This window comes from Bombina bombina, chromosome 1, assembly GCF_027579735.1.
Source record: "Bombina bombina isolate aBomBom1 chromosome 1, aBomBom1.pri, whole genome shotgun sequence".
Classification (NCBI taxonomy): Eukaryota; Metazoa; Chordata; class Amphibia; order Anura; family Bombinatoridae; genus Bombina; species Bombina bombina.
In genome coordinates, this window is record NC_069499.1 from 624,632,905 (window position 1) to 624,645,254 (window position 12,350).

General features: G+C 35.5%; 1 protein-coding gene across 2 annotated transcripts in view; it reads right to left on the reverse strand.

Annotated features, from left to right (window-relative positions):
• The window catches only part of OPHN1 (oligophrenin 1), a 268,509-nt gene that overhangs the window by 40,139 nt on the left and 216,020 nt on the right, over window positions 1-12,350 (reverse strand). For both annotated transcript variants that reach the window (XM_053699027.1, XM_053699026.1), the window contains exon 19: window positions 10,218-10,377. In XM_053699027.1, the coding sequence (XP_053555002.1) occupies window positions 10,218-10,377 (160 nt within the window). The remainder of the gene's footprint in view (window positions 1-10,217; window positions 10,378-12,350) is intronic.

The window sequence follows — 12,350 nt, forward strand, 5'->3', positions numbered from 1 at the left end:
CATATGCATGATTTCGCTAGTCGCAAATGCAGCTCTTAATAAAGCTTGAGATTTAATTTTAATGTTTTTTTAATGTTTCCAACAAAGTTTTAAAAGAACAATTGAGAAACATACTGGTAAAAATAAACATGTGTGTGCGTGTGTTTTAGTTTTGTATAGAATCTTTTTGCAATACCAGGTATACCCCGCTCATACAGCGGGTTAGGGACCGGAGCCCCGCTGTAAAGTGAAAACCGCCTTAAAGTGAAACAAGGCAGTTTTAGCTTTCTTTTCACTTGCCAGTGTGTTTAAAAACTTGACAACATGTTTGAACTAACATATATTAGGAGTGCAATAGTGCTACGTTAAGTTTAACACTAGCACAGCACAGTATTCAATTAGTATTCAATAAATACTGTACCTGTAAAATAGTGACAATTACTGTAGTAAAATTTGCCAGACTATAACACTGAGACACAGATTGCACTGTAATGCTGTAAACAGAGTGAACTTTGCATAACAAAATGGTGCCAGTCACTTTTCTTACAATCTTACAAAGATTACAGCACTGTTTCAAAATCACTGGAGGATGAACTTCAGCTCCACAAAGCGATGTATTAGCGAAACGCTGTAAAGTGAAGCGCTGTAAAGTGAGGTATACCTGTATACGCATTTTAGCATAAATACTCACATATGCTTTGCCTCGTTTACCAGCATTTAAACACCACATCTCTTCAGAGATGTGAAGTTTGCTCAAAGCCAGAATAATGTATATATAAGCCACACAAAGAAATGACATGCCATAAACTGTAAGTCTCTTTGTAAGCGCCCGTTTCTACATGAACTCTTGAAAACAACTGGGGGGGGGGGTTAACCATATGAGTGTGATTTGAACCTGTGAACTTCACTGCAGTGAATCACTGTATTTCCGGAACTACTTGGACACTTACTAATAGTTTCACATTTCATAATAGCAACACTACAGTAGATTGTTAGTGCATGGCACATTTAAAGGGACAGTCTAGTCCAAAATAAACTTTCATGATTCAGATAGAGAATGTAATTTTAAACAATTTTCCACTTTACTTTACTCACCAATTTTGCTTTGTTCTCTTGGTATTCTTAGTTAAAAGGTAAACCTAGGAGGTTCATATGCTAATTTCTAAGACCTTGAAGGCCGCCTCTTCAATCAGGGCATTTTGACAGTTTTTCACCACTAGAGGGTGTTAGTTCATGTTTGTCATAAATAACACTGTGCTCACGCACGTGGAGTTCCAGTGAGCCAGCTCTGATTGGCTAAAATGAATGTCTGTCAAAAGAACTGAAATAAGGGAGCAGTTTGCAGAGGCTTAGATACAAGGTAATCAGAGGTAAAAAGTGTATTTATATAACTGTGTTTGGTTATGTAAAACTAGGGAATGGGTAATAAAGGGATTATCTATCTTTTTAAACAATACAAATTCTGGTGTAGACTGTCCCTTTAAAACTAAAATCTAATCTAAAATTAAAACTGTTGCAAGCAGATTTATCTAGTTTTGTGTAAAAATCATTTTATTACCAAAATTATTAATGCCAAAATTAACATCTTAATAACTCAAAAAAGTACAGACCCAATTTACTTCCAATTTTTAGGCTGGTAACAGTAATAAATCAAATTTAAAGCAAACTATTTTAGCCATCCCAAGCTATAATTAAAAAACAAACAAAAACAAAAAAAGCATTTTTGAAAGCTATAGCATACAGCTATACTAAAGAGTTAGGGAAAGAAATATACAGACAGATATGTGAACAGATCTTCATAAACTCTTTAGCAGTATTTTGTAAATAGATAGATGCCCAGGTGATATGTGTTATAGAACAAAGTACCTTATAATTGGCCCAGCACAGGGTTTAATAACATTTTTATTATATAATGTTTCTTATCCTCTTCTCCACACAGTAAAGAATGCAGTACTTTTTATGGTGTATAGTGGTTGTTTCCATTTAAAAAAATTATCCAAAGTAACAAATATATTATGAAAATGTTAAATGTGTTGAAATTGTGTTTTAAAAAATGATTGAATATAAATAATTTGGCACCAATCTGTATAAGATGAGCGTCAGTAAAAAAAAAACTGAGTGCTGGAACTTGTTTGGTAACCAGGGAAAACTGCTGTATATTTTTTTGGTCTTCTGCTAATTTTTAATAAATGTTTCCAAAAATGTTTCCAACTAATGGACGTTTGGATAAAGCAGACTCCTGAAGTTCCTTTTGACATTTTTTTTTTATTATTTAAGAGGCTTTGACATATATAAGACATCTTTGATAGTTCAGATATTGTTGGCAGTAAAATATATTATTTTAAAATATTAGAGGAGAAAGTTTTAAGTTGGCATCAGATTTCATGTCATATTACAGATAAATGGAAAGGGGCGTTTAGTCACTCTAAATGAAAAGAACAGAGATTAATTTGGGTCGGTTGGTTTCTATATTATTGAAAGTTCCATCACCAATTTTTTTTTTTCTTTCATCATTCAGATAGAGCATGAGATTTTAAGCAACTTTCTAATTTACTCCTATTATCAATTTTTCTTTGTTCTCATGCTATCTTGATTTGAAAAAGCAGTACTGTAAGCTTTAGAGTCAGCCCATTTTTGTTCAGCACCTGGGTAGCACTTGCTGATTTGTGGCTAAATGTAGCAAACCAATTAGCAGCTCTACCCAGGTGCTGAACTAAAAATGGTCCGGCTCCTAACCTTTTATTAATGCTTTTTTCAAATCAAGATAACATGAAAACAAAGAAAAATTGATAATAGGAGTAAATTAGAAAGTTGCTTAAAATTGCATGCTTTATCTGAATCATGAAAGAAAAAATTTGGGGTTAGTATCCCTTTAAGGGATGCAGACACAGAAGGAACATTCTTAGCACTATTTTGAAGCCAATAATTTGGGACTTAAATCATTATCTCTTCCCTCCAAAACTGATCTAGTGGGAACTGAACCAGTGTAATTATTTACTAGCAGCTGAATCATACTGACATTGACTTAAAAAAAAAAGAAAATAATCAGGGGAATATCAGATTCAGGGATAAAATGCAGCCTTCTTCATTGTGTGGAACACACGGAAAATAATAAATTAAAAAAGGAAAGAGCCAGGACTTAGGGAAGCAAGAAATAACCACGGAATGGACTGTGACAGGTATATCAAGTAGAAAAAAATAGCTCAGCAGTTCAAACAAGGTTTACAGGGGTTAAGCGTATAGTTAAAGGCAACCAATGTTCTAACACATTACATAAGTGTATTATTAAGCTAGCATCTCCCTTTCAAAAAAGGTTGTACTTTAGAATTTTTTTAAAATTAATTTGTAATAGCATAAGTCACAGGTAACTAGGTTCCTAGTAAATTATGGGGAGATTGCAAAAATCCTTCTCTTACCTAAAAGCTATTTAATAATTTAATAATGCTTTTAATTAATGTAACTTTGATGAATAATCTTAATTTTTTGTTAAACTTGTCCCCTAAGATTATTAGTTGATGTTTTCCCAATCAGAAAAAGGACAACAGATACCTAGGTATGCACCATTAATTTAATGCTAGGTAAAGTTAAACAGGTTTTACAGAGCCTTCTTTATTTTGCAAAAACAAACAAACAGGTTAGCTACTTAATTGCTGTTCCTTCTTCAGTTTGACATTTTTCTTACATGTAACATCCCTCTGATAATCTGCTCTTTATCAATAATTAGTACATAGAGTTTGTACTGTTCCCTGCATTGACCTGTCTTCCAGATGTGAAACTCATAAGTCATCTGATTTAATATTTTAACCCATTAACGACCAATGTACCCTCTACGTCCATGGTTGGCAAGTCTCTTGCCAACCTGCACTAATATCCGGCGGATGTTCGGGGGATGTTGTTAAGTAGTTCAAGTGCCAGTCAACGTTCAAATTAATGTTACATAATTCTGTACTATGTGCAGAATAATGTAACATTACCTTAGCGACACCTGCAAAAGGAAAAAGGATTTAAATGATTTAACCCCCCGAACCTGTACTTACCTTACCTTCCTCGCCAGCCTTTTCTGGTTTCTTAAACAGCCTGTCACAGACTCGCTGTCTAATCACATACAATACTACATGTTTCGTGCTGCTGCGCTGGCTTAAGCAGCCGACAGCTTTACCTAGCGCGGGAGAGCGCTACATGTAGTTCAACGGCACAACCTGATGTGCTGTGATTAGACAGCGCGACTGTGAAGCGCTGCTGAAGAAACAAGAAGAGTAGTAGAGGCTGGCGATGAAGGTAAAGTAAGTACGGGTTCAGGGGGTTAAATCTTATAAATCCTTTTTTCTTTTGCAGGTGTTGCTAAATTAATCTTACATAATTCTGTAACATTAATTTGAATGTTGACTGGCACTTTAATGTTTCTTTAATTTTGTAGCAGTACAAGTCGCTTGTTATGAGTTTTACGTGTGAGATACACAGGCCCATTTATCAAGCTCCGTACGGAGCTTGAAGGGCCGTGTTTCTGGCGAGTCTTCAGACTCGCCAGAAACACAACTTATGAAGCAGCGGTCTAAAGACCGCTGCTTCATAACCCTGTCCGCCTGCTCTGAGCAGGCGGACAGGAATCGCCGGAAATCAACCCGATCGAATACGATCGGGTTGATTGACAGCTCCCTGCTGGCGGCCGATTGGCCGCGAGTCAGCAGGGGGCGGCGTTGCACCAGCAGCTCTTGTGAGCTGCTGGTGCAATGTTAAATGCGGAGAGCGTATTGCTCTCCGCATTTAGCGAGGTCTTGCGGACCTGATCCGCAGTGTCGGATCAGGTCCGCAAGCCCTTTGATAAATGGGCCCCATGGTCATTTTGCAATCAATTTCCATTGCACAGCTATTACAAGTCTTGAAAAATCGCAATTGCGCGCGTGCATTCGCATTTTATGCAACAATCTTTTCCGCTCTTTAAGAGCTGTAGTTACGTTTTGCGCAACATAAACGTTTCACAAAACACTTTAAAAATACATTACAAAGTACAGTTACACTCATATTTTAAAAATATATTGCACACAAAAGTTATAAGGGCTAAAAGATACGAAATCTCAGAAACATGAATTTATATGTATAGACATGTTTACTGTAACTATGGAGATAATGAAAATATTTCACATTACGATCGTATGCACATTAAACAATAACTCAGAGGGATTTTCAAAGAGATATTCGCATATAGATCTTGAGATATATAGACATATATATTCATATACATATCTCGCTAGAAATAGATATATCTGTCCAAAAATCATCACATATATAGAGAAATATTTATAAATAAATAAATAAAACATATTCTGTTACAAAAAAAATTTCACAATATGAAATATTCGCATTTTCATGTACACTTTTCGAGGAGAATACGTCAAGGGCTTTGCGCAACATATTGGAGTTTTTGTTTTTTTCATATTTGTCTTCTCCATTGACTTCTATGGGGAATACGTGAAGTCAGTTATTTTGCAAGTTGTAATACCTCTGCAACCCCAAATGCGAAAAATCTGTAACGCGTGCAGTGTTTTCGCAACTGATTTGCTGCACAACTTGTAATCTTGCCCTATATGTTTTAGGAAGAACCGTTTACATTTTATAGAAAAATTCTCAAATTTTTTTAAGGAGACAAATGTTTCTGAGTCCCTTGAGGTGGGAGGTGGGAGGTGGAGCCAGCAGCAAGACGTGCGCCTCTTGAGCTCCTGATCATCGACTAAATAAACTATTCTTGTTGGCAGGTGAAAACATTTTTCTAGTACTTTCTACTATATTAAGTCCTAGGCTGTAGGACAATCTATCTGGGACATTGAGATAAACTTGTTTTCAGCTCAACATAATACGATTTCAGATGTCTAGCAAGAAAATGACTGTAATACAGTTAAATTAGTCTGATTTTGTTCAGGTCACCTTCCCCTAGCACGGGATGTAACTTTATCTGGCGAGATAGAAAATACTATAGCAAGAAGATCAGAAGGCTAGCTGTGCTGTTGGAGCGGTGCAAGCCGCCATTTTGGATTATACTTGCTTTCCATTGCCACTCACAGTGAACCATCCTCTGCAAGCTTTGCCATTTACTGTTTTATACACTGCGACTTCTGGCACAACTTATTCCATCCCCGGTTTGACCGGGTTATAAGCAGGTAATCTCTGCCTTCTAACGCTTACAGGCGCGTATTATATAAGAAGTCACAATACCGTCCAATATAGATAGGCAAGTTACTAGTATTTAACAGAACCTAATATTTTTCACTCAACAGCCACCAACATGCTCTTATTCAAGAGATAAGAGCTGACTCTGGCCTGGTCCAGAGCGCACTGGAGAATACATGAAAGATGAAGATGGCAGTTTAGTTACTCCTGACACTCTACAACAGTTAGGAGATGTTGATCAAAGTACAGAGGACAATATCATAGATGATCAATATGAGATGGGAGATCATTTCAGTGGACATATTTGAAAATGCCACTCCTGGAAAACTCACAAACCTGGCCTGATGTATAGCTAAATAACAACCCTGCTTCTGTCTTTCTCTGAGGACTTTGAATCTGACACGCTATGTAACTGCTGGTTGGACTTGCATTTCAATGAAATTGTTCTCATTAAGGACTTTCAACAATTGATGGAGTTCTATTGTGTAAAGGCAGGGGTTGGATAAGATCAGTCCCTAGTTCAGCTTATTTGCCTTCAACACAAGTTGGCCAGAGTTAGTTATATGCTTGCAGTTAATTCTGTTGTTTTATACATATGCTCCTTTATCTACTGAGAGTTAGTTTTTCTTTTTTTTCCTGTACACTAAGGTTTATATAAAGCAATGTTAAAGGGACACTAAACCCAATATTTTTCTTTCATGATTCAGACAGAGCATGGAATTTTAAGCAACTTTCTAATTTACTCCTATTATCAATTTTTCTTCGTTCTCTTGGTATCTTTTTTTGAAAAAGCAGAAATATAACCTAAGGAACTGGGCCATTTTGGTTCAGCACCCTGGACAGCACTTGCTGATTGGTGGCTACATTTACCCACCAATCAGCAAGTGCTACCCAGGTGCTGAACTAAAAATGGGCCAGCTCCTTAGGTTACATTTCTGCTTTTTCAATTAAAGATACCAAGAGAACAAAGAAAAATTGACAATAGGAGTAAAATAGAAAGTTGCTTAAAATTGCATGCTCTATCCGAATCATTAAAGAAAACATTTGGGTTTAGTTTCCCTTTAACTTTTATACTAAACTTGTATGACTTTTCCATGCAACACTTTATCTTAGCTCACCATAGTTTGGCTCACTATATTGTGTAAAGCCACTGAGATTGTTGCTGTGAAGTTCAAATATTTCATCTCTGAGTGCTCAGCTACGCGACCTGACGCAGCAGAGTGCTCAGAGATGAAAAGGCAGGACACACTGAGCGTGCACAGCGGCATCTACACGCTGCGTGACGCTCCGCTTGCAGTGTGTCACAGCCTTAATATTCTGTACCCTCTCACCTAGCTTATGCTGACAATTTACTAACAGGCTGTTACACTCTTTCTTTGATAGATGGAAGCAGGTTTTTCTTATAATGTGATACATAGAACTCCATTCATTCATAAAGAAATAATTCCTCTTTCTCCCTCAGCCGGTGAGGGAGGATTTCAAGTAGCAGTCTGAAGCAACAATAAGTAGTCTTAAATACCTTACCTATTTAATACCACATAGTATCTAATATTGAGATAATGTTAATTTTATCTGTAGTGTCTTGACAGACTTACAACATAATAACCCATACATACACATAAATATTGCCATGTATCTCCTTAAATAAAGCAACTATAATGCCTTGCAAGATATACCTCTAGTAAACTTGAGACCTCTGCGAGCAGGAGTAACGCTCTGCTTTGAATATTAATATTAATATTAGCTCATGACTATTAATGTTATACCATCAAGATATCATGAGAGCATCTTTATTTTAGTTCATATACATTTCTATGGTCCAAGAGTGACCAATAACATTTCTAGGCTCCTTTACATAAATAGATGAGTAAGACAAGGTCCAAATGTGGCCCCTTATTAACAATGGGATTTCTTTAACTTAGAAAAAGAGGTTCCAATTATGGGTCATATTAGTCCATAGAATGCTATGTGTTTATAATATTATGTTGAATGTATAGATCTGTGCTAATTTTCTTTATATGTATTGACGCTAATTCTCAGAATTTGCTGATAACGACTGCAAATAAATTCTCTTTATACTAACTTTATGATGGGGTTAGCCTTATTACTTGTGGACTAGATTGGCTCCTACAAATAAGGCAAATGGTGCGTGGAGTTTGGCTAGTAAATAATATTTACGGGGGGGAAAGGATGTTAATTTGTTTTAAAAACATTAAAACGTGGCTGATTTGTTATTCTATAGCAGCACAACAGAAATGTCTTGCAATTACAAGGTGTTTACTGTCCCTTTAATATTTTCTGGCATTGGTTTATGTTAACTGCTTTTTTTGGAATACAGGTCGTCCCATGTTGTTTTGGTAAATATGTTTACTTTACATGTATATTCTTTTTCAGCTTTAGGAACCTCAATACTGGCCTAGATTCATAAATGCTTGCAAGGTTGCACAGAAGCCTCACTGTAAAGGTGAGATTATGTACAAACTTCATTGAGCACTATATTCTCCACAGTTTCATTAGAGGGCATTCATGCCATTTACATCTATAGTTGGGGTAAGTGGCTAATATATAAAAAATATTGCATGTAAAACCAGAACCGTCAGCGAAAAAAAACTATAATTACAATAGCAACACATAGGAAACGCACTTGCAAACTGGTTTATGTAAATATTTGTAATTGTAAAATGTTCCCATTCTGATTTTTAGGTAAAGTTCTAAAAGCCTGGCTACGATTTTTCACCTGCATCTCAGCCCAGGATACAGAATTCATAAACACCCTACTGTCCTTGTGAGGTAGCTCATCTTGCAGGACATATCTTGCGCTATTTGTCTTTGTTATATCTTGCGCTATTTGTCTTTGTTATATCTTGCGCTATTTGTCTTTGTCATATCTTGCGCTATTTGTCTTTGTCATATCTTGCGCTATTTGTCTTTGTCATATCTTGTGCTATTTGTCTTTGTCATATCTTGTGCTATTTGTCTTTGTCATATCTTGCGCTATTTGTCTTTGTCATATCTTGTGCTATTTGTCTTTGTCATATCTTGTGCTATTTGTCTTTGTTATATCTTGCGCTATTTGTCTTAGTTATATCTTGCACTATTTGTCTTTGTTATATCTTGCGCTATTTGTCTTTGTTATATCTTGCGCTATTTGTCTTTGTTATATCTTGTGCTATTTGTCTTTGTCATATCTTGTGCTATTTGTCTGTCATATCTTGTGCTATTTGTCTTTGTTATATCTTGTGCTATTTGTCTTTGTCATTTCTTGTGCTATTTGTCTATGTCATATCTTGTGCTATTTGTCTTTGTCATATCTTGTGCTATTTGTCTTTGTCATATCTTGTGCTATTTGTCTTTGTCATTTCTTGTGCTATTTGTCTTTGTCATATCTTGTGCTATTTGTCTTTGTCATATCTTGTGCTATTTGTCTTTGTCATATATTGCACTATTTGTCTTTGTCATATCTTGCACTATTTGTCTTTGTTATATATTGTGCTATTTGTCTTTGTCATATCTTGTGCTATTTGTCTTTGTCATTTCTTGTGCTATTTGTCTTTGTCATATCTTGTGCTATTTGTCTTTGTCATATCTTGTGCTATTTGTCTTTGTCATATCTTGTGCTATTTGTCTTTGTCATATATTGCACTATTTGTCTTTGTCATATCTTGTGCTATTTATCTTTGTCATAGCTTGTGCTATTTGTCTGTCATATCTTGCGCTATTTGTCTTTATTTTTTATTTGCATATGTTAGTGTAAAAATGTTTTATAGAGGAGATTTTTTTTATTTGTTGTAATTCATTTGTTCAGTAAGCTTTTGAAGGTGTCTTTGTGATGCCTGTATCCTTCACAATGCAACTCATTCTATGCACAGCGGTGAGTGCTAACCAGACAGATGTGGCTCAATGGAGAATGATACATAACTTGCAGCTAGATATTAGTTTAACAAATGGGTTTTTTACTGAATTTAGGCCACTGTGAGGTATATTCTCTCTCACACAGATCGGTTCTATGTGTTTTTATGCCAATACTCTTATTTTTGGGTCCAAAGATACTGTTAGGATTTTGTGGTACATACCTTCTCACAGTGTTCAATGAGGAGCTCCACAACAATGTTCTGAAACTTGATGTTCATCATTGCAGCCACTGTGTCCTCCAGGGCCCTCATAAGGGTTGGGCCAAAAATCACTCCCATATTAGAGGGAGTCATGAGGTTCTCCTTGCTGTATTCACATACTCTACAAGAGAACAGGAGTGAATCAGTAAAAAAACAGAAGATGATGGACGAAACACGAAAACTAAGAAAGTGCAAAGATGAACATTAAACATGAGGAGGAATACAGAGTTAGAGTGAGTTAATCTAGTAAATTAATTTTCTACGTCTGTTTCCCCAAAATATGCTCTTTAATTATAAATACAGTGATCTAACAGCCTATCTATGAAGTAAAACGTCCAGAGCAAAAGAAAGCAATACTGAGCCTAAAGCTTGATGCTAGAAGCAGTTTATTCAGCAATGCCAAATATTAAAGGAGAAACATTCAAACAAACAAATGCCTGATGCGTTTCGCGTATGCTCACATACGCTTCATCAGAGGCTGGTGATTCTAGAAGCATGGGGGCTTAAATAGGGTAAAATGGCCAATCATTGCTGAGTATTATATGTCCAATAAAAATGTATTGGGTATTGACAGCTTAATCGTGACGGCCAATCTCCTCCAAGTCTCCATGCTTCTATTTTTTCTGGTGAATGATTTCTTAACAATAAATCCATCAATATACATATACATACATATTGGGGTACATTAGAATGTAATTGCACAGAGCTATATTAGCTATTTTTTGTCTTGCATGGTTATACATAACAGAATGTACAAATTGCCCTATATAGAGCAAAAATAACATGACTAAGTAGTACAGAGACATCATACTAAATGTGTCCATGACAATGTTCAAGATTCTCATTCGTACAATACAAAAATGATAAAACTACTGTGTTAAATAAAAAATACAAGATAACAATTTTACTAAAAAAAATTTTATTTTTTATTTTTAATATATATAGTTAAAGCGATGTTTTCAGGACATGGTTACAAAACAATAATTAAACTAATGAAGGGTATTATTACTTAAAGTGAATAGGCCAATCCATATCTGGCCCTATACTGTGGGCACTACTAGATGTGGATATTTATAAACCTGGACTCTGGGATCTTTGTTTGTAATGAAAATATCTCAATATCGCTAGGTATATATAAATGCATCTAGATGATAGTAGGGTCCTAAAGGTAACCAGCTTAAGAGAAAAGAAGAAGTAAAGTAATCAAGACATACTTGCTTAATTGTTCTTGATAATTAATAGACACATTTAGCCCAACCTGTTTTTTTGGTTACCCTTTCCTCCAGTATGAAACTTTTATTGTATTTAGAATTTTATGATTTTTTCTGGTAATAAGGTTTCAGGTTTAAGATAGAACTATACTATAATAAGATAGAACTATACTTAAATATCTAAATCTTGATTACTTAACTTCTTCTTTTCTCTTAAAGAAGGACCCTACTATCATCTAGAACTAGATGCATTTATCTATACCTAGCGTAACTGAGATATTTTCATTACAAACAAAGATCACAGAGCCCAGGTTTATAAATATCCACATCTAGTAGTGCCCACTGTATAGGGCCAGATATGGATTGGCCCATTCGCTGTAAGTAATAATACCCTTCATTAGTTTAATTATTGTTTTGTAACCATGTCCTGAAAACATAGCTTTAACTATATTTGTTTAAAAAAAAATCCTTTTAGCATTTCTTGAAAAAAAATTATCTTATATTTTTTATTTAACACAGTTGTTTTATAATTTTTGTATTGTACGAATGAGAAAATTGAACATTGTCATGGACACATTTAGTATGATGCCGCTGTACTGCTTAGACATGTTATTTTTGCTCTATATAGGGCAATTTATACATTCTGTTAGGGACGGAACTACAGGGGATGCAGAGGTTGCAACTGCAAACGGGCCCCTGAGGGTGGGGGCCCAGCTTAAAAAAAAATCTTTTTTTTTTTCCTTCCTTTTTTTTTCCAATAAAAACGTTGACCTGACACTGCCTGCACTGATATCATGTGAGTGTGACGTGATGCTTCACTAGTGTCTCTGTCTCTGACTACAGGGGTTAGTGTTTCTGTTTTACCCATTGGTGTTTATGTGTG